General features: G+C 58.1%; 1 protein-coding gene across 4 annotated transcripts in view; it reads left to right on the forward strand.

Moving 5' to 3' along the window:
- The window catches only part of Kdm4b (lysine demethylase 4B), an 89,690-nt gene that overhangs the window by 41,618 nt on the left and 25,234 nt on the right, over positions 1–22,838 (forward strand). For all 4 annotated transcript variants that reach the window (XM_076558671.1, XM_076558672.1, XM_076558673.1 and 1 more), the window contains exons 7-9: positions 7,231–7,280; positions 11,081–11,184; positions 14,673–14,810. In XM_076558671.1, the coding sequence (XP_076414786.1) occupies positions 7,231–7,280; positions 11,081–11,184; positions 14,673–14,810 (292 nt within the window). The remainder of the gene's footprint in view (positions 1–7,230; positions 7,281–11,080; positions 11,185–14,672; positions 14,811–22,838) is intronic.

Genomic DNA, 22,838 nt, shown 5'->3' on the forward strand with positions numbered 1-22,838 from the left:
AGACGGGGGCACTGCTGGAAGAGGAGGTTGGGTCAGGAGTGAGGAGTCCCTACAGTGCAGAGTGCCTTCGAGGAAGGTTCCCTAGTATGCGGGAGGCTCTGGGACCCACAGATGGTCACAAGTGTGGTCCTGTCCTGTTTGACACCAGTGCCTGTGGCCATGACCAGCATGTCCCCAGCGTCTCTGGTTGGGTCTGGTGGCAGCAGGTGACCCTGCATCATTTCAGCATCTTTAGGCTTAGCGCCATGACATGACAACCTCAGTGCAGGAGACCACAGGGTCTGTGTGCTAGATGCCCCTAGTCTATCTGGAACTGGCTAGGTGTGTCCCCAGCCATCTGGCCACCACTCAGGAGGTCTGTCCTGTCATCCAGAGTAGCTCTGAAGTAGGAGCCTGCAGTGGAAAGAGCCTTGTGTCCGTGTCGTGTGTCCCCCCCCCCCCCCGCAGCAGCTGGTTTCCACAGCAACCACTGCTTGAGTTAGAGTGCCTGCCTTGTCTCTGCTCAAAAGTCAGTCACTGGTGCAGTGTGTCCCCTTCCACGGCCTTGGCTTCTGATGGGGTTATGGCCCTGCTCAGTGGCTTCCTGCCCTGATATTGAGAGTGGAGGACTGGGGGAGAGTTGACCCATGTGTGTTCCAGCCACTTGTAGTGCAGGAACCTGGAGCCCCGTGGAGCAATGTGTCTGGATGTGCAGTGGGAGCCGTGGGAGAGGAGTCCTTTTGATGGGCCACTCACAATGTCCCCAGTTTGGGTCTGCACTGGGCTCACCCCAGGGAGGCCTGGTGCATATGCTGCCTACTACGCCAGCCACAGTGTCACAGGAGTGTCCCCGAATACAGCCTGTTGTCTCCACCCATGCCCTCTCCCTCCTGAGCAGCAACCCCGCTGGTTCCCAGAGGACCTGCCCTTGATCCTCGGTTGTCAGTGTTTGAGCACGTGGCTGGCTTGGGAGACCAGTGCTGCAGGTTCATGCGTGGACTGTGGAGTCCAGGCTTGTGTCTTTGCGTGAGCTCCTGGTTGTTTAAGCCATGGTCCGGGGCAGTGGAACACGGGAATTGGAAGCTTCTGCGTGCCCACAGCCACAAGTCCAAATGCCGTGCCTGCAGCCCCAGGCTCCTTGCCAGCTCTGCACCGTCACCAGGACCTGCCTCTCCAGCCGTCTCCTGTGACCAAGTCACAGACTTTTGGCAGTGCGGGGTAGGCGCCATCCAACTCAGGGCCGCGGGTGGCCGTGTAGGCGTTGATCTTGGTCCTGTGCTAAACAATCGCCGGGCTGGGGTAGGGTCCCACACCTCTGCTGAGCATGCCGCATCTGCTAACTGAGATGGGTGGACATGAACGGGCTGTGCCCACACCTCCTCCCCGGGCCCCCAGGGAGTTGTGACAGCCACAGATATCCACCCACCCCCACCCCGGCCACCAAGATGCTGTTCCCCCAACACCACCAGCTTCCCTGTGAGGGGTTGGTTCCGTCTCCAGTTCTCTGTGTTCTCCAAGCCAGCTCTCTTGATCCCCTGTGTGTTTCAATAAAAATGTCATTACAAGAAGCCATTGACACTGCTGGTGTGTGACACCAAATTCTACCGCCTATTGTCCCAGAAAACGATCCATTAGAGATAAAGCCCGCAGCTCAATAGTCTCCACCCTGGGAGAACCTTCCGGCTCTGCTGCTGCTGCTGTCCTCACTGCAGTCTGTGTCTGTACCACCCACGCAGGCAGGCAGGCAGGCGGTAAGAGATGGGGTTCCCCGGTGCAGATAGGCAGGGCTCACTTGTGCCAGCGAGGCCAGGCAGTTCCTGGCTAGAAGCCCCTTTTAGCTCAGGTGAACTGAACCCCTTTTGTAGCAATGGTCAAATTGGGTACACAGAAGCCTGTTTCTTCATATGGAGCTGCTTGCAGCCCCCATGTACCTTTCCCATGTGTGTCAGATCCTCCGTGGCCCCTCTGTAGGGTGGGCAGCGGGTGGATGACTGTCAGATCCTCCGTGGCCCCTCTGTAGGGTGGGCAGCGGGTGGATGACAGTGTCAGATCCTCTGTGGCCCCTCTGTAGGGTGGGCAGCGGGTGGATGACAGTGTCAGATCCTCAGGTCCCTCTGTAGGGTGGGCAGCGGGTGGATGACAGTGTCAGATCCTCAGGTCCCTCTGTAGGGTGGGCAGCGGGTGGATGACAGTGGGTTTCCCAGTGTGCCTTGGGTGCCCAGATGCCCGAGTTCAAGGGTACCTTGAATACCTGTCCAGGTTTTACTCTGACCTGTGGGTTCCCTCCTTGTGTGACTCAGCTGCAGTGACCTCTTTAGTCACACCAAGATGTCCCCTGTACTTGCTCTCCAAGGTGTCCCTGGCTGTGGCTAGGGTGGGGGTCACCCTTTCTCACTTTTGCCATTGGTGTGACCACAGGCCTCAAAGCCCCTGGCGGGGGAGGGGTTGTCTGCCACTCTTGTCTGCATCCTGTTGCTAGGGACACAGAGGACAGGGACCTCGGACTCCAGGCAGCCTTGGTTTGCCCTCTGTGAGCCCCGCGCTCTGGGAGTCCCTTCTGCTGTGGGCAGGGCGCAGGTGCCGCGGCCTGGCCTGGCTCTGAGGGTGCGGCTGGCTCTGGGCCTTTGCTCTTGTCTCTCCCTGAGCGCTGTCTCATTCCTGCTGGGTCCCTTTGCCGGTGCCTCCAGGGTGGAGCTGCTGGGGTGTCTGTTGTGGGCCACTCACCCCTCCTGATCACCTGATCACTTCTTCAGTGTCGCCCTTTGCTACAGCAGGAACGCTTGGGAACACCGTCCTACCTGTCCTGGCTGTCCGAAGGCTTTTATGTGGAGTGGCTTGGTTTGTTTGGCCTCTCTGTCTCTCTGTCTGTCTGTCTGTCTGTCTGTCTCTCCTTTCATTTTAAGATCTCACTCTGTAGCTCAGGCTGGCCTTGATCTCACAGAGATCCACCTACCTTGCTTCCTGAGTGCTGGGATTAAAAGAGTGCATCATCACGCCCGGCTGGCCTGGCGTTTTGTACAGGTTTTTGTCCGGAGCAGTTTTCTAGCAGCCCAGGGGGTCGGTTCTCTGGCCGATTCCCTGCTGTGGGGCTGGCCTGTTACCTGACACATCCCTGTGACAGCATCGTTTTTGTTTGTCCTTCCTTTCTCTTCCACTAAGAAATCTCTGCCAGGGCCCCTAACTCAGTTGATAACACCTGGCCTTCTCCCCAGCCACAGCCTGTGGGCAGGTGGCCCTACATCTTCAGTGGCCAGGGCCACGGCTTTTTCCAAAGGGAGGCCTATGACCTGGTGCTTGCTTCTCTGATGGGCCCAGGCCATTTGAGGTTCTGTTTGCAGTGGATGACACACTGACCTCATCCTCCGAGCCAAGATGTTTAAACAGCCCCCCCAGGGGTGACACCACACCTATCCTAAGGTACTGTGTGCAGGGGCCAAGGAGGACTGGATGTGGTCAGCAGATCAGTGATCGTCAGATACGTCTCCACTGTCTTTGGCCTTTGAGTCTCATGGTGCAAGCAGAGGGCCACCTTGGGGCTCGGGCAGCTTCAGGCTCATGGGGAGGGAAAGCCATCCTGCTGGGCTGGCAAACCCCAGAACGGGAGCTGCCCTGTTGTTCTCAGCCCAGGGGGCTTTGTGTCTGAGGGTGGCCATGACAGGTCAGCCCTTGGGGCCCTGGAGAGCCACTGCCGTTGAATCTACAGTGGCATCCAGGGTTATGGTGAGAGCATACGTGTGTGCATGCATGTGCCAGGGGCCTTCATGTGGCATGTGGCCTGGCCTCTGTGCCAGAATGAGTACCCTGTCCCTCTTCCTGGGTCTGTACGAGTTGCTGTTGTCTGGAGGTCCTGCCTGGTGCTGCCCGGGCACTATGGAGTCACCGCCCTCGTCCTCAGCTGCGGGCACTGCCCAGGGCACCCTCATTGCCCACCACTTGGCACACGGTCTCAGTGTTGTCACCACGGCCCTGAGCTCAGCTCAGATGGCTTCCTGTCCCCAGTTCAGAGCCATCAGTGGGGACTGAGCAGGATGGTCCCCAGCAGGGCCTGGGAACTTGGGGCTCAGATGGGACTAAAGGCCTGGTGAGGTAGGTACCTCACCTGTGGGAGCCAGACAGAGGCCACCAAGGCCAGAGGGCTCAGAGCACATTAGAGCAGCTGGCACGCATGGCCCATGGCTCACTGTCACCCTGGTGAGGGTCTCCGTGCGAGTCTGCTCCCCACCAGGCTACAGTGTCCCTTTCTGACACAGTCATTTAGTTTTTAACTGGGGAGGCTTTTGCTTATTTATTTTCGTTGTTCTTGATAATAATTCTGAGCCATTAGAGGGGAAAATTATATTCAGAAACGCTGTTTCTTGCTTTATTTGTTTGATGATTTAGAGCGATAGAGAGCCGCACATACGCTGGCTTTTATAGTCTGGTAATTATTCACATCCATCAGCCCTTCCGGGGATAAACAGAACACCGCGGAAATTGCACTATTAATAGTGGCCTCCTCCGTGGGCGGGAGGCAGGCAGTAGGGCAGGAAGGGAGAGCAGTGTGTCCGCTGAGGCCTCTTTACCCTGTAGCACCAGGGCTCAGCTGCTCAGTTCCACCCACAGGCCTGGAGACCCATGGCACCCTGGGGCCTCGAGATCCCGCACTTACTTGAAACCTGTACTGTACCCTCAGGGCCCGTTGCCATGTGTCCCCCAGCTGGCTCTGGCTGCTCAGCACCCCTTGACACCATAAGCCTGGCACAGAGTTCATAACTCCCCCTCCCCTGGCCTCATGTTGAGGCACCTGGGGCTCCTGGGGCTCCAGTTTGCCCCAGGCCAACCTTCCCCACGTGGCTCAGTCACTCCAGAGTCGGCCATGGTGGGTGCAGACAGGGCTGAGTCACCGTTCATGCCCTGGCATGAGTTTGTGGGTTCAGCTTAGGGTTTAGGGGAGGCAGGACTTGCCTTAAAGGTAAGGAGCCAGGTCAACTATCCTGTCCTTCCTGGAGACACCAGCTCTTGCTTCCTTCTAGAACCTTCATTCCAAACTCACCCTTGCCCTTACTCAGGCTTTTCGCATAGTCCTGAACCACTAATAGGGGAGAATGGCCACAACGCGCATACCCCTCTCAGGGCTGCATCGGGAGCAGCTCACACTCCCCCAGAAGGCGCTGCTCCTCTGCTTCGTACCTGAGTCTCTTTCCCAGGGGTCCCTCAGTATAGCCCCCTCCCCCCATATACAGGCACAGAGCTGGTGTCTCCTGATGGCCAGTGCAGTCTCCCAGTACGGTTGCCAGGGAAACCAAGTCCGTAACGCATGCTAGAGACACAGAACAGGGTTGTCTCTGCTGCAGGTCTCCTGGAAGTACTTTGTGCACAGCAAAGGCTTTAGAACATGGAGGCAGGTACCAGGGGACTATGGGAACTGTTGAGAAGGATGCAGCCCGCCTGACATGAGGTCTCTGACCTATGCATCTCCTCGGAAGAGCCAGCTAAACCTCAGAATCTTAGGGCTTTAATGGCCTGCTTAGTGTCCAACTCGAAGGCTCCCTTTAGCCCCCGAAGGGTCCTCCTGGACCCAGTACACAGCCCAGGGCAGCCCACAGTGTCCACAGAGCCCAGCCTGCTGGAAGCTTCTCTGCCATGCTGAGGCACCCCAGGGTGGCTTGTCCAGGCAGGTATAGGCTTCTCAGCTGTTAGTGGAGACAAGGGCAGTCGGTCCTAGAGGAGCAGGAGTGAGACACGTGGGGCATGTGGATGTGTGCACATGTTTGTGTGCATTGATGCAGGTGGGAGAGCGGAGGTGAGGTGGGGGTGCCAAGGTGGGCGGCGTGCAAGCAGTGACCGGAGCTGACACACCAGAGAGCCTGGGTCAGTCTGCGACGGGGCTGCTGCCCGGGACCAGTGTGGGTGCTGTCTGTGCAGATGTGCTGCTGCTGTCTGTCCCAGCTGCTAGGGCATAGGATATTGATGCTGTGGGGAGCTGGGCCTTGCGCTGGGGGCACTTGCCTGTGCTGCAGCTCTGAGATGGAGTCAGGGTGCTGAGGTGGCTCCTGATCCTTGGCAGGGTGGTGCATGGTTCCCAGCCTAGACTGCCCTTTGCAAAGCCAAGCCTGAGTGTCAGTGATGCCCCGGCACAGAGCTGGCCCAAGCCTAGGCGTGGTTCTTGTGGGTGTGGGTATGGAGCCACTGAGGCTTTACTCTGGGAGCCCCACAGGATCCATGGGAAGGTTGACTCTGCACTTGTCTGTGGCCACCCATAGCTGTCCTTCAAGATGGGCCTGGCTGCCCTGACTTCTGCAGCTTCTTCCAGGTTTCGCATTGGACCCTCCCCCTGGCCTCAGCTTGGGGGTCAAGGTGTTTGTTGGCTGTGGCCTTCAGCTGGGCACAGTTTTTGTGGCCTCATCTGACTGTAGCAAAGCATAGAGGTTCCCAGCACTGCTGCTCCCTGCCACCCGTCCACAAGCTTGTCTCCCAGGGCCGCCCTTCTGCACCCCTGGCTAGCGGCCTGCAGGCTGCACTTCCCGATAACGCCAGGCGTGTTCCAATGTATTAAACTTCCAGCAGCCGCCAGATTCAATTAATCTTATCTTTACAACTCCTAATTACAGGCACTAATTAAGTGGAAGGCACTGTGGACTGGGGATGCCGCATTCATCATTGTGGCCAGAGCTGGGAATTGGTTCCTTCCAGGCCTCGGGTGGCTTCCCAGAAGCCTGCCCCCACCCCTATGGCTCCCAGAATCACGGTGCTTTGAGCTGTGAGGAACTCAGCATCGCTGCATGAGAGATAAGAGACCTGGACAGAAGCGTGGCCTCAGCTTGTCCAGACATGGAAATTCTGGAGTAACCCTGCAGCCGAGCGTGCTCAGGTCTCCTCAGACAGCGTCCTGGGGGTTCCTGAAAATTCCTTACTGTGTCCTCTGTAGATGCAGTGGCAGGACAGTGGCTGAGTCTCCCACCACCTTTATTTCACTGGAAAACTCCTCAGTTCTGGGCTGTGTGGGCTTCCTCTGCCTCGGCTCCTGCATCCTCTTGTGTCTGAGCCCTGAAGGGTGCCAAGCCACACCCCAGGCTTCCTGCTCCACTCCAGGAGCTCCCCCAGTGTGACAGCCACCATGTCCCAAGACACAGCCTGTGTCTGGCCTTGACGTTTTCCAGTGTGACTCCCTGCCTTACGGTTTGGTGGTGACGGCCCTGTCTGTTAGACGTCCGAGTGTGGACTGCGCTGGCCACAGGTCCTCGGCTCTGATGTGCCTCCCTTCTCTCACAGGTACGCCATCCCACCGGAGCACGGCAAGCGCCTGGAGCGCCTGGCCATAGGTAGGTATCTGAGCCCCAATGGGACGGGGACAGAGATGGATAGGCAGGTGGCCCATCCAGGTGGATCTCACACGACCACCCTGCAGTCACCCCTCTGGGCCCTCTCCCTGGGGTGATGGATGGCAACGCTTTGGGTACTGACTGTCAGAAAGGAACTAAGCAGCCAGGGCTCAGGCAGCAGAGAGGTTCCGACTAGAGATACTGGATGTGTTTTGGGGGGGGGGCGGGAGTATGACCCGGATCTCCTGACTCCAGGGCTTAGGCAGCAGAGAGGTTCCGGCTAGAGACACTGTATGTGTTTGGGGGGGGGGTGTGTGTGTGTGTGACCCTGACTCCAGGGCTCCTAAGTGCAGGGAAAGACATGACAGAGTCACCTTGTTGGTGGTGCTGAGTGACAGCATGGCCTAGCCTGGCTCTCTGAGGTCTGTGGGGTGCAGCTCAGTCTCCCACCAGTGACATATCCCCAGATGGGGTGCAGCAAGCCAGGCCTGGTCTTCATACCGGCTGTAGATTTGTAGCCCAGACTGGTGGAGAACTCTCCATCCTCCTGCCTGAATCTAGGACATGCTGGGGCAAGCGTGTGTGCCACCAGACTGAGCTGTTCCTTTCTCCCCCATGCTCTGGTACAAGAGGGGACCCAGGGCCTTGAGCTGCCGCTGAGCCACTTCCAGCCACGTTGGTTTTTCTTTTGTTGGCTTTGTTTGTTTTTGGTTTCTCCAGATGGTTTCACCGTGTAGCCTTGACTGCCCTGGAACTCACTGTATAGATCAGGCTGGCCTTGAACTCACAGAGATCCACCTGCCTTTGCCTCCTGAGTGCTGGGATTATAGGCGTGCACCACTACTACCCAGCTTTTTGTTGGCTTTTTGAGACAGAGTTTTGCTAAGTTACCCAGGCTGGTCTTGAACTCACTTTGTAGCCCAGGCTGGTCCTTGAACTCAAAATCCTCCGGCCTCAGCCTCCCAAATGCTGGGGTGACAGGCCCGTGCCACCATGCCCAGCTCACCCATTCCCTTCACCCGGTGTAAATCTATATGTGGGAACCTCAGACACACACTGAGAGGTGCGAGTCCTGACTACTGAAAGGTCTGTCTGTCCTCTGTCATCCCCAGAGCTGCCCTGACACTGGTGTCATCTTCTGCTCGCCAGGGCTGTCAGGACGGAGATGGACTAGCTAGCCACACAGCCCTTCTGATGGCCTTGGTGGGCAGTCAGGTCTGTGGCAGCTCTGAGCTTCTGGAAATTCTCAGCTGTGCAGCCCCTCAGGAAGGCTAACCTGAGTCCTGGAGGACCCATCTGCTGGAAACCCGCAGCTGCAGATGGAGCCCTAGACATCCCCCACTGTAGTGTTCGCAGTGTGGACTGGAGTGTGGTCCCTGAGGCAGCGCTGGCCACTGCCTCACAGCCCCACTGTGCCCACACTCCACAGCCTTGGTCATTGTAAACAGCCTAGACGGCACCTCCACAGTCCAGAGTCCATAGACATAGACATGGCAGCGTGTCCTGGGAGTTCTGCAGCCCACCATTCTAGAGGCCCCGCGCCCCCCAGCTCTCCACCCCTTCTTCCTAGTTCAGTGCCAACAGTACAGCATCTGCCATGTTCTCTGTCTCTCCCCCCACCCCCGCCTCCCTCTGAGGGCCATGAGGATGCCGGGCCCAGGGTGATCTAGGATGCTCCCGGCTCAGGGCCTTTCACTTGGGCCAACTGCAGAGTCTCTTCTGGCCCTGGAAGTGACGCCACAGGTCCTGGGGAGTGTCGTGAGCGAGCTGATGCTGCTTAGTTCCTCTGCTCCCAGTTCCTGCCTGGCCCCTGCCGACATGACAGTGTCTCCTCCGCATGTGATGTGGCTCAGTGAGCCAGGCTCAGGTGCTTCTTGCTCTGGGGCCTCCTCTGGAGAAGTGAGGCCGACCTCAGAATGATAAATGGTCAGAATCTCAGTGCCCTCCGTCCACCCCAGTAGCCACATCCCCATTTCCAGTGCCTGCAGGGGATGTAGGTAGCAGCTTGCCTTCCCAGAAGGTGTGTGCAGAAGCTGGGGGAAGGGAGAGCCAGCTGCAGAATTTCAGTTCTGAGGCTCCTGAGTGGCTGCTTCAAACATCAGGCCTGTAGGGCATGGTGGCGCACTCCTTTAATCCCAGTATGCAGAAGGCTGAGGCAGGTGGATCTCTGTGAGTTCCAGGCCAGCCTGGGCCACTTAGTGAGACCCTGCCTCCTAAAGAAAAGAGCCAGCAGGGTGGGGCAGCTGCCTGGAACCAGAGAAAGGACTGAGCAGTCTGCTCAGGGGAGTGGTAGGTTGGGGACAGGACAGGGAGGCAGGATGCATGACCCAGCAGTGTCTGCAAGAGGCACATGCAGCTAGCTCCCCCACAGCTCTGGCCTTGGCAGCCCTGAGACCTTCTTTGGGCATGCGCCACTGATGCCACCCACGGCAGAGCCGGCTGGAGTGGGCTCACAGTTAGCACAGAAAATGAATAGCTGAGCCGTAAATGGGCTTACGGGGAGAAGCGCCCGCGGGAGAGCACTAATGTGGGGGCGCTAATCACTTCAGATGCGAGCCTTTATTAGGGCCCTAATGAGAGTCACTTAAGCCGTGCATTAAAAGGGGGACATGCGGCTGGCAGCGGCAGTCATAATTTTAACCAAGGCGCTTTTAGCATCAAAGAAGGAAAGATGGGGATGCGTCCTCATCCCCTCTAGAGCCTGCTCTTCCAGCTTAGCCTCCTGCCAGCAGCCAGGGCCTCCAAGCCCTCTCCCTATGCATCTGTGCACGTGTCTGTGAGCACGCACGCACACACACACACAAACGCACGCACGCTCGCACCCATGAACATGTGCTCTTGAATCAGAGACCGACCAGGGGCATGCTAGCCTGGAGGCTAGGGTGCATGTTTGTGTGGGATTCTGGAAAGTTCCCCAGACTGAGGCTGTGGGCCAGTTCTATCCTCAGCCTCTGCTTTGCCCACAGCAGACTTCTGTGACCCTTGCTGTGGTAGGGTGATAGCGTGCAGGCATGCTCTGAGGATGCGCAGGCCAGTGTGGTGAGCAGCTCTCTAGGGGCTGGGTGTGCCCTGCCTTGGTTTCTCCCTGTACTGCCCATCTTGGTTCTGACGGGGTGTGGCTGAGCCCCAGCCTACCCTTGGCTTCTGAAGGCACATTCCCTCCACACTGGGAACTGTGCATTTCACCCCCAGGAGTCCAAGGCCAGGATCCATGTTGGGACCCTAGGGCGGGGACCCTAGGGCGTGGTTGAGCCTTGAGACAGCCGTCCCTGCTCTGAGGCAAATGGGGAAGCAAGGGGACCCCAGTGGGATCACAGGCTGCTCCCTGTCCTGAGGTTAGTTGTATCCTGGGGCCTCAACTTTCTCCTCTGTGGGCTCCTGAGGTGCTGGGACCTAGAGGCCACTCACAACTGTTACACCTGTGTTGTCTCTCGGTGGTGACCTTGAGTCTTAGCCTTGTTCCTCTGAGCTTCCAGTACCCTCCAGGGAGGAGCTAATCCCTGGAGCCTGCCATGCCCACCCATATGGTGCTGGGATGCTGTGTCCTGGTGAACAGGGTAGACGCTCCGAAGAGTTTGCTGGAAAGATGTCTGCTGGGCAGTCACCTACGTGGCCGCTGCTTCTGTCTTGCACAGTGCTGGCAAGTGACATGCTGTGATCCACTCCACTGAGCCTGGGGCTGAGGCACTGGTCTGAGACCTGTCTGAGGTCCCAGCTTAGTGCCCACTCCCTAGGATGAGGCCAACAACCCCTGCTCCCCACACTGATACCCATTCTGACACTGCTCTCCTCTACCCCAGGCTTCTTCCCTGGGAGCTCACAGGGCTGTGATGCTTTCTTGAGGCACAAGATGACACTCATCTCGCCCATCATCCTGAAGAAGTATGGCATCCCCTTCAGCCGGGTATGTACAGGCCCCAGAGAAGGTTCTAGAATGGTGACCAACTGGTCTTGTCAGGTGACCTCTTGCTCTTCTGCAGGGGAAGTGGGGGAGGGCATGGGACAAGTGTGGGTTTGGCAGGGTCTTCGCTGTCTCCAAACCACACAGAGCCCTGTGCCCAAGTGCAGGTCCCTCACTGCCCAGGCCACATCTAGTGTTAGCTGCTTACAGCCAGCAGGGTGGCTGGCCACAGAGTGCAGGTGCCCTGCTTAGCAATGAGTGGCTCGTCGTTCCTGAGCATGGAGACTGAGTCCATTCAGTGTGCCGCTGAGGGGGCTGTAACGGAGGATGTCCCAGGTGGTGAGCCAGCCCTGTGGCAGCTGTTGGGGGACAGTTGGCAATGGGCTTCCTACTCCTGGATCGACAAGTTTACAAACCTAGGGCCTCAGGTTTCTTTGGGCAACCTGGTGCACATCCCAGCAGGGAAGGCTAGCCCAACTGGGCATGCGTCAGCAGAGGAGTATAAGCCGGTGTGCTCTGGGGACCAGGGAGCTGAGAGGGCCCTCAGGACAGCTGTTTCTGAAGGTCTCTTTGAAGAGCAATTTGTCAGCCTAGGAGCTAGTTCTGTGATGAGACCCCCTCGCTCCGTGCCCACACAGGGCGTCAGCATGTTGGAAATTGCTCCTGACATTTCAATCAAGGCACCCGCAACATCCGCTGTGTTCTTCCTGCTGGTGCAGCCCGGAGGCTGCTCCCGGCTCTGGCTCTGAGAAGCACAGATCCCATGTCAGATGGCAGCGTTGTTGCTTGTGGAAGTGAGAAGTGTCTGCAGCCAGCTTGGGAATGTTCTGCAGGCTGGTGCTTCATGCACAGGGACCCTGTGGACAGTGACTGCCTGGTCCTTCCCCGGGGCAGTGCTGGGCAGCACCATGGATGGCACACACGTGCCCAGCCCAAGGCAGCTGGCTGGCCTCCAGACCCCAGAGGCTGCGACACTGAGAACCATGCCCCCCCACTGCTGGTTTGGGTGTCTGGGGCCTGACCTGCCCCAAAGGCTTGTGGGTGAAGGCCCTTGTCTGGCATCAGAAGGTAGCTGCCCCATCTTGGGATGGGATCTGAGGACAGAGCAAAGGCGAGAGATGAGCGTCCTCTTGCACGAGTTGTGGGTGCCCTCATCAGAATTCCTGTCACCCTGCAGACGAGCAGCTGCACACTGCACTTGTGAGTCTGTAATGGTATTTACTCTTAGAAGGGAAAACTGATCAATAGCCAGCTCGTTAATAATTAAGAGTGTGTATTTCTGTAATCTGTCCTGCTGAAGCGTCTCCAGCTCTCTCCCTGACTGGCGCCGGCCCTGGCTCCTGTGACTCTGCCGCACAATCATCCATCATCTGAAGCCTGCTAATTTATCCCTGGGCTCTGGTGACAGCAGTGGCGGGAAGGCAGCTCCAGGGGACCAGGGCATCGGGACACAGTGGCTGTGCCAGGGGCCCGGTTCTGTCGCCTGCCTGAGCAGGACTTTCTCGTGGCCGTGGTGTCTGCCCATACCTGCATCCTTGCTGTTGGCCTCAGCATGTATGGTATGCTGCGCCCCAAAATGTTACAGCTCCCCACATGTGTGCACCGTGGATGCTGGACAGCTGGAGAGGGCCAGCTGTGAGCAGTGGTCTCCAGCTGTGAGCAGTGGTCTCCAGCTGTAGCAGTGGTCTCCAGCTGTGAGCAGTGGTCTCCAGCTGTGAGCAGTGGTCTCCAGCTGTGAGCAGTGCCACCACTGCTGCTCCAGACCTCCCTTCCCCTCGCCCACTTAGCGCTCACGGTGAAGCGGCTAAGATTCCCCGAGGGACACCCCTGTGTCACAGTCAGCCATCCTTCATTCTGCCATGAGGGGCTGTCACTTGGGCAGGAATTTTAAAACATAACTTAATGTAGCTGACTTCCCTTGATTGGCGCAATTAATTATTTGAAAAGAAAACTATTGGTGCCTTCTCCAGGGCAGACTACGCTCTGGGCCGTGTTGGTTTTGATGGTTTTTTTGAGGAGTGTCTGGTGCTCTAAGTCCCCCACTCTAGTGTCCACTCTCTCCCCAGAGTTGCCAAGAGGAATCCAGTGACATGGACTCGGTGGCCTCTGGGGGACACAGCTCGGCCGCCCAGGGTGAGGGGTTGGGGGTGGGGAGTTAGGTAGTGTCCTTGTGACTTGAGTGCTCAGAGAGAAGACACCTGACACCATCTCGGGGCCGTCCTTGTCACAGTGAGCCACTGTGGCAGACAAACCGGGTGGTGCCATTCATCCGGGCCGTCAGTGGAGGCTCAGAAACCAGTGAATCTCCTGTGTGCTTGAGACGAGGAGCCAGGGTGACCAGGGTCGCAGAATGAGCCAGGCCGAGTGGCAGGGCCTCTCCAGGGCTCTGGAATCTTCCTCCTTTGTTGACACATGTCAAGCTCAGAATCCTAGACATCTGTGCTCTTCAAACCTTTCTGCCTGCACAGTGGACAGTGAGGACCCAGCAACCTCCAAGAGACACCCTCTTCCTCCTGGAACCTCAGTTTCCCCATCACAGATGAGGCTCTGTCCCTCCTCTGAGGAGTGTGTGTCCTCCGTCTCTCCTGCGCTGTGATGCAGCCTCGTCTGAGGGACGGAGGTCTGCAGGTTGGCAGGTGTTCCAGAGTGCTGTCCCTGGAACAAAGGGCTGTGTCCACACCTGCCTCAGGGAGAGCCATCTGCATCAGTGATGTCCTGTAGGGCACCCCCTGTGCACAAGAGGACGCGCTGCTTGCGTGTGCTGTGACCTGGCCTCAGAGAGCGTGGCTGAGGCTATGGCAGTCAATGGCCCAGTGCTACACTCTGGTGAACGACGTCTCTTGGGCTGGGTGGGATGGCCAGGCCATGGTGGCCACAGTGCAGAGTGGGGAGCATGGTGCTTGCCCTGTGTCCTTCGGTGGCCAGGACTGGAACCAGGTCTTTTCATGAAGACCAGCCTAGTCTCAAACTAGGTGACTCTGCTGTCTCAGCCCCCAAGGGCTGGAATGATGGACATGTTCCACCATAACAGCTTTGCTCTGTGGTTGCTTGTTTGAGACAGTCAGTGCCTCACTGTGTAGACCAGACTAGCCTGGAACTCGCAGAGATCTGCCTGCCCCTGAGTGCTGGTTTAAAGGTGGGCACCACCATGCCCAGCTCTCTCATTTTACAAAACTTTATGTATTTTGTGGGTGTGAGTGCTGTAGCATGCATGCTGAGGTCTGAGGATAGATAACCCATAGAAATCAGGCATGAGTGCGAGACCTGGGGACTGAAGCCAGGTTGTCCGGCCGGGCAGGCAGCAAACGCTTTTAACACTGAGCATTTCGCCAGCCCTAAACCCACACTCTCTAAGCCTGGCAGGTGGCAGGGTCCCACAGGTTCCTGAGCTCTGTGCCATTGCTGATCCACAAGTTCATCACAGGGCTCCAGCGGCTGTGGGCCACCCTCGAGCCAGCCTCGCCCACTGAGTCCATCCCTCTTCTCCGTAGATCACCCAGGAAGCTGGGGAGTTCATGATCACTTTCCCCTATGGTTACCACGCGGGCTTCAACCATGGCTTCAACTGTGCAGAGTCCACCAACTTTGCCACGCTACGCTGGATTGACTATGGCAAAGTGGCCACACAGGTAGGTGCAGCGCGTTTGGTGGGTGGGGGGGAGCAGCCCTGTACTCACGCGGGTGCAGCCCAGCTGCTGGCAGTGTTCAAGGGGCTGGTGTTTGGGGGTCTGTCTTTTTCAAGGAACCCGGCCTTTGGCTTTTTCGTTTCTTCTCTCTCTCTCTCTCTCTCTCTCTCTCTCTCTCTCTCTCTCTCTCTCTCTCTCTCTCTCTCTTTCTCTCCCTCCCTCCCTTTCTCCCTCCCTCCCTCCCTCCCTCCCTCCTTCCTTCCTTCCTTCCTTCCTTCCTTCCTACTCCTCTTCCTCTTCCTCCCCTTCTTGTTTTGTTTTTTTGAGACAGGGTTTCTCTGTGTACCCTGGCTGCCCGGGAACTCTCTGTAGACCAGGCTGGCCTCAAACTCAGAGTGCTGGTTAAAGGGGTGCACCACGACTGCTTGGCTTGGTTTTTCATTTCTTAGTGCTCTGCAGGGACCATTTCTCTGGGCAGTGATGCTTTGGCAAGCTGGCCTTCATTGTTGAGCCAAGTTGTTTATTAGTTTGTTTTGGATTTTGAGACATCAAACATGGTCTGGCCTGGTCCTGCCTCATCCTCCCTAGTGGTAGGATCACAGGATGCCCCCATACCCGGGACTGAGCCATCATTTAGCTTTTATCTGTGTTGCTGCTTTTCTTGTACATGTGTGTGCACATGTATTCCACCGTCTGTCATCTTCCTATGTGAGGCAGGGTCTCCTGGCCATGGCTTTTTGTACGCCCTATGGGTTTCCCATCTCACTGGCATGCACCGGTACATCCGACTTTATGTGGTTCTGAGGATGAGAAGTCAGGCCAACAGCTGCTTCGCCCACTGGGCCATCTCCCCATCTTCCCCTGCTTGCTGCCCTCACTCTGCCTTGTGGGGCAGTTGTCGCCTTTTGTGGCTGGTCATGAAGCCAGGATCTGAGCTCTGGGCAGTGCTCCCTAAGATAAGAACGTGGCATGGACCTGGTGATGTGCTCCAGGGTCGCTGGAGCACATCTTCAGTCTTCATGAAACACTAAGTCTGGGGGGAGGTGGCATGACCCAGGATTGGGGCCTGTGTCCTGTGTTGATTGGTTAGACACCTTAAATGGTCAGGGCTGGTGGGATGGCAGCTGAGGTCACCTGCACCTGGGGCAGACGGGGCTGTGATGGCGGGGCCTGTGCTTGTGGGACTGTCTCAGCCGCAGTCACAACAGGAGCTGCCCAGATAGTAAAAGCAATTCCAGGCGCAGCCATGTGTTCACCAACAAGCAACATTTGGAGAGTGCTGTCCGCAGTGGCGCCATGCTCACATTGTCAGGCGGCGTAGCGTGAAATTAGGGAACAAGTGGCCTGCGGCACCACAGACCAGCCAGGGACAGGGCAGGGTGGCAAGCACAACACCCTCCGGGCACACCCAGCTGCCAAGGCAGCCCTCGAGTGTCGGTGCCCACCAGTAAGGAGGACTCTTGGGTCTCATGGCGGGGACTGGGAACCAGGACTGCTGCTCCTCAGCCAGTGTGGACAGAGGCTGTGAGGGGTGCCAAGCCAGGCAAGGCAAGACAGGGTCTGAGTCCCAAGGCACCTGGGCAGGCAAGTGCCTGTCTCTCCTGTCTCCCTCCACCGCCACCTCCGGCCCAGCTGTTCCCACATGGTGGCCATCGCCCGCTCCCCACCTCCAGCCTGCATGCACTTTGTGGTTTATCCCTATTCCCCGGGACCTCACCTGCTCTCCCACATGCACAGTGGCAGTGGGAAGCTGCAGGCAAGCTGCCTTCCTCCCTCTTCTGCCCAGCAGCAGGGCAGGTACCACTTTGCATTTTTAATAGCTGGAGGGTGTAGAGGGGAACACATGGTCCGTGGTAGGCACTGGAGCTCCACTTGTGTGTCCCAAAGGCACAGGAGCCACCAGCATGGGAGTCATTCACCGGTCCTTGTAGTGCCAAACCAGGTCCTCTCTGCAGCCTGGCAGCCCCTCTGAGTCTCCCAGGAAGGCGCTTGCTGGCTGCGTTCCTGAGACTTCAACCCTGCCCAGCCCTGTGCGCATCCGCACGCCTCTCCCTTCATAAGAGGGGCACTGAGGGTCCCAGCCCGGAGAATGGGCAGCCCTCGGGCTCTGCAGTGGGAGACAGTGCTCACACTCACTGGAGCTGTAGGCCAGCCTCTGGGAGGAACCAGTCAGTACGGAGGCCACCAAGTCCCCGGGGACAGTGTAGGACTCCCCAGGAAGGGAGGGGCTAGGCACAGGGAAAGGACCACTGACATCATGAAGATGGGGTGGGGACACCTCTGTCGGCTCGCCTCCAGCCAGCTGAGCCACGCCAGCAAGTGTGGCTGTCAAAAAGGTGCCAAGGCAGATAGTGGGGAGGGGAGGGCAGAGACGCCCGCCCCTGCAAGCCGTGTGTAGGGGGCCGCCCGCTGACCCACTGCCCTGTGGAGTTCTTTCTCAGCTGTCATGCTCAGTCACACGGAAGCCTCGTGGTGTGGACTCTGCTGGAGACCACCCCCACGGGGGATTCAAAGGTGGGAAGGCGGAAGTGGGGGTGCCAGGGCTGAGGAAGGGACAGGGCTCCCTGATGGGGTGATGGTGTGTTCTGAGGCTAGACATGACTGAGGGTCCTGTAGGTCTGTGAGTGTTTTAGAGTTGTTCATTGAGTACAGTCTGCGTCCATGGCTGGAAGCAACACTCTGGTGGCCCGAGGAGATCTTCCAGTCACAGCCCCAGAGTAGCCCCAGATTCCTGCGCCCCACCACTCCAGTGTGGACTGGGTGGAGGCCGCCCACCACTCCAGTGTGGACTGGGTGGAGGCCGCCCACCACTCCTGTGTGGACTGGGTGGAGGCCGCCCACCACTCCTGTGTGGACTGGGTGGAGGCCGCCCACCACTCCTATGTGGACTGGGTGGAGGCCGCCCACCACTCCAGTGTGGACTGGGTGGAGGCCGCCCACCACTCCTATGTGGACTGGGTGGAGGCCGCCCACCACTCCTATGTGGACTGGGTGGAGGCATGCAGGCTGTTCATGGGCTAAGCACAGCTATGTTCCCCAAGTGAACAATTTTCTAGATTGTGCACATGTGAGCTGAGACTTGGTAGAAGGCTCAAGCTTATCCTGAGGACGGGGAGAAGCCTGGTATTGGGGGATCTGGGGCACAGACCCCAGAGGCCTTGGGTCAGCTGCAGCAACTCATGAACCCTTCATGGCAGAAGGCCACCTCACAAGTCATGCTTCCTCTCACCTGTGGCCTTGGCCATTCTGTCTTGGGACAGGTGCAGTGTGGTCTCACAAACAGGACCGACCAGGGCCTCCCCAGCAAAGGTGCTCAGGGACTACTACCCAGCCATCAAATGAGCTCTCTCATGGGGCGTGTCCCAACTTCAGTGGTGTGGAGAGGTGACCCAGTGATCCGGCTTAAAGAGCAGGGCCTTGGCCATGAGCCTCAGCTCCCGCTTCTGTGTGGGACAGGGCAGGGCCTTCCTTCTCTCAGTTTGGTAGGAACTGGCTCTGTGGGGAGATGGGGTCAGCTGCAAAGCGCGAGCCAGCTTCTCTCTGCCTGCGTCTTCTTGTGGCTTTCCTCCATGGTGACCGCAGGGCGGTTGGGCATGGCCTTGGGTTTGGTGGGCACCGCGGCAGAGCCTCTTCTGTTCTATGTGGCACCAGCTGTTGGCAGCGGGTTTGTTGGTTTGGTTTTGAGGTGAGGGTTAAAAGTCAAACAGATGTTCCACGTGTCATGGGGCAGAAACTCACCGGGCACACACAAGGCCCTGGTTCTGTCCCTGTACCAGAGAGCAGGTGTGGGGCACACCTGCCACCCAGCACCCGGGGTAGCTGCAGGAGGATCAGGAGTTCAAGGCTGTCTCCCGTTACATAGTGAGTTTGAGGCTAGCCTGGCCTACATGAGAGGCTTATATGAAACCTCACAGGCCTGTGTTGGGTGTAAATCCCTCAAGGTCTCTTCTGCCTTGGTAGCATCATCCTTACAGAGAAGTTTCTGAGCTTTGCCTGATACATACATGGAGTCCCAGCACCCAGGAAGCTAAGGCAGGAGGATTGCCCTGAGCTTGGTCACATCCTGAGCTAAAGAGCATGACCCTGTCTCAGAAGCAAAAATGAAACAAAGCTGAGAATCCAGAAAGTTCAGTAACCCAGCTGGATCACGTTGCCCTCCACGTGTACAGCAAGAACCTTGAATGAGCTTGGGGCAGGCTGCCAGTACCTGGTAGGGCTGGGGTGAGTGCCCACGAAGTCTCAGGCACTTCCATGTGCTCCCCGTAGAAATGGCCTGTTCTTGGCTCCATGAAGCTAGCAGCCTCTATGGGATGTTCACCCTGGGCTGACAGACAGGAACAGAGAGGCCAAGCAACTTTGCCAGTGCTGCACAGCAGGCACCATGTCCAGCATGCCCTCCAGGTTCCCAGCGTGTTCAACAGACGTGTGTGTGTGTGTGTGTGTGTGTGTGTGTGTGTGTGTGTGTGTGTCGGAGGGTGAGCTTCTGGGGGTGTTCCAGGTCAGCACTCCTCTTCAGAGTTCTCCAGTCCTGGTGACCTGTGCTGGTCTGTGGCACAGTCTGCCTGCCCACGTTGCCAGCCTGGCAGGCTGGAGCAACCTCTCCATTGCTAGGTCAGGAGCAGGAGACCAAAGGGTTCTCCAGGGAGGGGATGCCCCCTGCACAGCCTCTCTTTCCTAGCTCCTCTCTGGCCGCCGCACCAGCCCTGGCCTGCATACTTCAGGGGAGGGGCTCTTCTCATCCGGGACTTGCCGTGGTTCCAGCAGGCTTAGCTGGGATGCATGAGACAAGGGATGTGGTCAAGAGCCTGGCCCTGGCTGCCCCCTCCACAGGAATGCTTGGCACGCCTGGGAGGTAGACAGGGAGTTGAGGGGTCTTCTGCAGAGTTGGGGGTCACAGTCTGGAGGCCTTTTGGTGCCGTGTCACCATGCCCTTGGGGTGAGCTGGCAGCCGCAGTCACTGGGTAGGGAGCACTGAGCTTAATGACCAGGTGAGAGCGGACGACCATGCTCCCCTGCTGTCGGTGACGGCATCTTCCATGCTGATGCATGGTTAGCTGCAGCCACCCTGCCTCACTGACCCCTGATTTGTGCCACGGAAGAGTTGTGTGCACAGGGCTGGCTATAAATTGCTGTGTGAAATGTGTTTCCCCCTCGCTGCCTGTCACAGTCTTCTAGACCGTGCATCCCTGGCCATGTCTCTAAGCATGGACGTGCCCAGAAGGCCCCTGGGAGCACCAAGGGTCCTGTGCAGGGCACAACTGGCCCATGATTGGGAGAGGAAGGATCTGAAAAGGTGGCCTAGCATGGGCTCCCCAGCACTGTACATGGTCTTGGCGTCCTCTGTGGGGTATCTTAGCCTTGCACCCCATGCCAGAAGCTCCCACAGCCCTCATGGCCACAGTGATCCCAAGTGTCACTGGGGCCTCTGGTTGGGGAGGGACCTGCCGATGGGCCCCTGACTCCTCAGTAGGTTGAGTGCGTAGTAGATGGAGGATGCAGACCCTGGACACTCCCACATTGTGTGTCCTGGGCATTGCCACCTTGTGCCTCAATTTCCCCATGAACAAAATGGGGCTCCAGGAGTGTCCATGTCGAGGGATGTTGGGTGTTCTAGGCTGCCCTAGAGGGTTTTGGCTCACTGTGGTCACACTGAGGTCTGCAGACGGCAAGAGCTGGAAGGACCCAGTCAAAGCGGTGCAGGAGGAGTAGACGGACGGCACTGCCACTCCCTGCCCACTGTCTGTCCCCAGGGCTGCCCCATGCCATCCAGGACAAGAGGGGGTGAGGTGGATGTTGTCACAGGCACAGTGCCACGGGAGGGGCATCATGACTCCAGCGTCTGCTCAGGGGCCTAATGGTCCTGTGCACAGGTCCCTGTGGCTGCCTAATGAACTGGATGTTGTCGCAGTGCTGGTAATCACAGCAGAAATGGGCCAGGCCACAGCCAGAGCTCTGTGCTTAACCCTTAGTGGTCTGGAGCACCTGCAGAAGTGTCTCCTCACACGCCCCGAGTCAGCCTTCCCCTGCTAGGGTACCAGTGCACCCCTGTCCTCCCAACACTCAGAAGGCCGAGGCAGCAAGATCGCCCCACGTTCAAGGCCAGCCTGGGCTATGTTATTTTGTAAAAGGTGTTTCTGACCTGGGAAACCATGGTGGCCTTGAGAAAGGGTGCATGTAGCCACAGCTAGCTGACGTGCCATGGTTCGGCACAGTCCACCTATGGGGACTGACAAACCGGGCCTGAGCCAAGCATCCAGAGGCTCAGTCTCCATCAGATCAGCAGGGGTGGGCAGTGTAGCCTCTGCTGTGCTGCTGGACCCCAGCCAGTTCACATGTTCACACTGTGGGACCCCCATCTCCAGACAAGTCTGGAGGCCCAGGGAAAGTGGGGGTGGTGGGCCACTTGGCATCGTTGCTTGCTTGAGAAGTTTGGGTTTGTTCTGAGTTTGGAGGCCACGTTGGGACATCTCGGCAGGGACAGGATGCCTGTGGGCAGGGATCCCGTAAGGTTGTGTTGTCTGCGCAGAGGGCGTGCAGTACACACCTGGGTGAGGGTAGGGACAGTCACACCAGAGCATGTCCAGCCACAAGTGACCATGGTGATCAACTGGGGACAGCTTTGCTGTCCCCCTCAGGACTGGTGCTTTTTAGGGGTGCCACCCCTCACCCCCAGCAGGAGCCAGCCACCCGGCAGCAGGCTCAGTGTCCCGCCCTGGCTCCTGTACCATGACTGAGAGTTGTCACTGCCACACTGGGGGGTCCCTGCAGTGACATGCTATTCGGTTGGTGGTTTTATTGAGCTGCATTTTAATCATCTCTCCAGCCCCCGCCATCCCTGGCTCACTGTTGTCCATGAGTGAGCTCTAGTGTAACCCAGCCTCTCAGAACAAAAGGGCCTCCGGCCAGAGTTCAGAGCCAACAGAGGATCCTGGGAGCCCAGGTGGCCTCGCTGCTGTACACCCAGCCCAGCTTCGGCAGTGGGAATAGAGTGAGGATGTGGGAACCCTGAGGGCACAGCAGAACCTCCATGCCTGACACAGCCCACAAGGAGCTGGGAGCCATGGGCTTAGAAGCCCTCAGTGGGGCAGGAGTAAGCGTGTGTGCACCCCACTACAGACGAGGACTTTCACACTCCTCAGGTGCTGGAGACGCCTGGCAGGCAGATACAGTCCCTTCACGGGGCTGATCCTAGGGAGCAAGACTCACCTAAGTGCAGAGCCCTGGTCCAGCCACGAGGGGGGGAAGTGTGGGGCCTCAAGCCGCTGATCGTGCCCTGTGTTTGCCAGCCACACCCGTGTTTCACCCCCATGACTTGGATAGCCTAGGAAGACAAGTCACCGGCCACAGGGACCTGCGGGGTGGGCAGAGGGTCTCTGCCAGGCCCTGTGTGGGGAAGTGGACAGTGTGAAAAAGAACACTATTTACAGACAGTGTAACGTGACGTGACTAGGGCAGGAGCAGGCTGTATGCTCTGAGGGCCACCTGGGGAAGCAAGGTGCCACTGTCAACACAGGTGGGCTCTTCTGGGCAGTACCATGTTGAAGGTGTTTGTGCTATGTGTGGGCATGGTAAGCTCTGGACCATCACACAGGCCCGAAAGGTGCCGGACATCACCTAGGCTGGGTAGTGGCCCTGTGCCTGCAGCAGGGTGCAGAGTGGTGGCTGTGGGATGCCATTTGTTCACAAAGACGAGGCTGGCGGGCGGGGGGGGGGGGGTCGCAGGTCTCCCTAGAGTCTGCATGCAGAATTGGAGGCTGGTCCAGGTTGGCTCGGTGTCCACCTCCTGAGAAGCACATGGCAGGCCAGGGCATCCTCTGGGTCTGCAGAGCACTTCGTGCCTGGAGTCCCTCGGGCCAGTCTGTGTTCACTGTCTGCACCGTACAGTCCAGTTCCTCTTTGCCTGTGAGTTCGGCTGAGCCTCTTGGGCACCCAGCCAGGCCACTGTGGCTCGTAGCCCCTGATAGGCTGCCATGTACGGTGGGCAGGAGAGCAGTGAGCAGGCCTGGGAAGCGCGGGTCAGAGTCCCTGCCT

This window comes from Peromyscus maniculatus, chromosome 22, assembly GCF_049852395.1.
Source record: "Peromyscus maniculatus bairdii isolate BWxNUB_F1_BW_parent chromosome 22, HU_Pman_BW_mat_3.1, whole genome shotgun sequence".
In the NCBI taxonomy this organism is placed as follows: domain Eukaryota; kingdom Metazoa; phylum Chordata; class Mammalia; order Rodentia; family Cricetidae; genus Peromyscus; species Peromyscus maniculatus.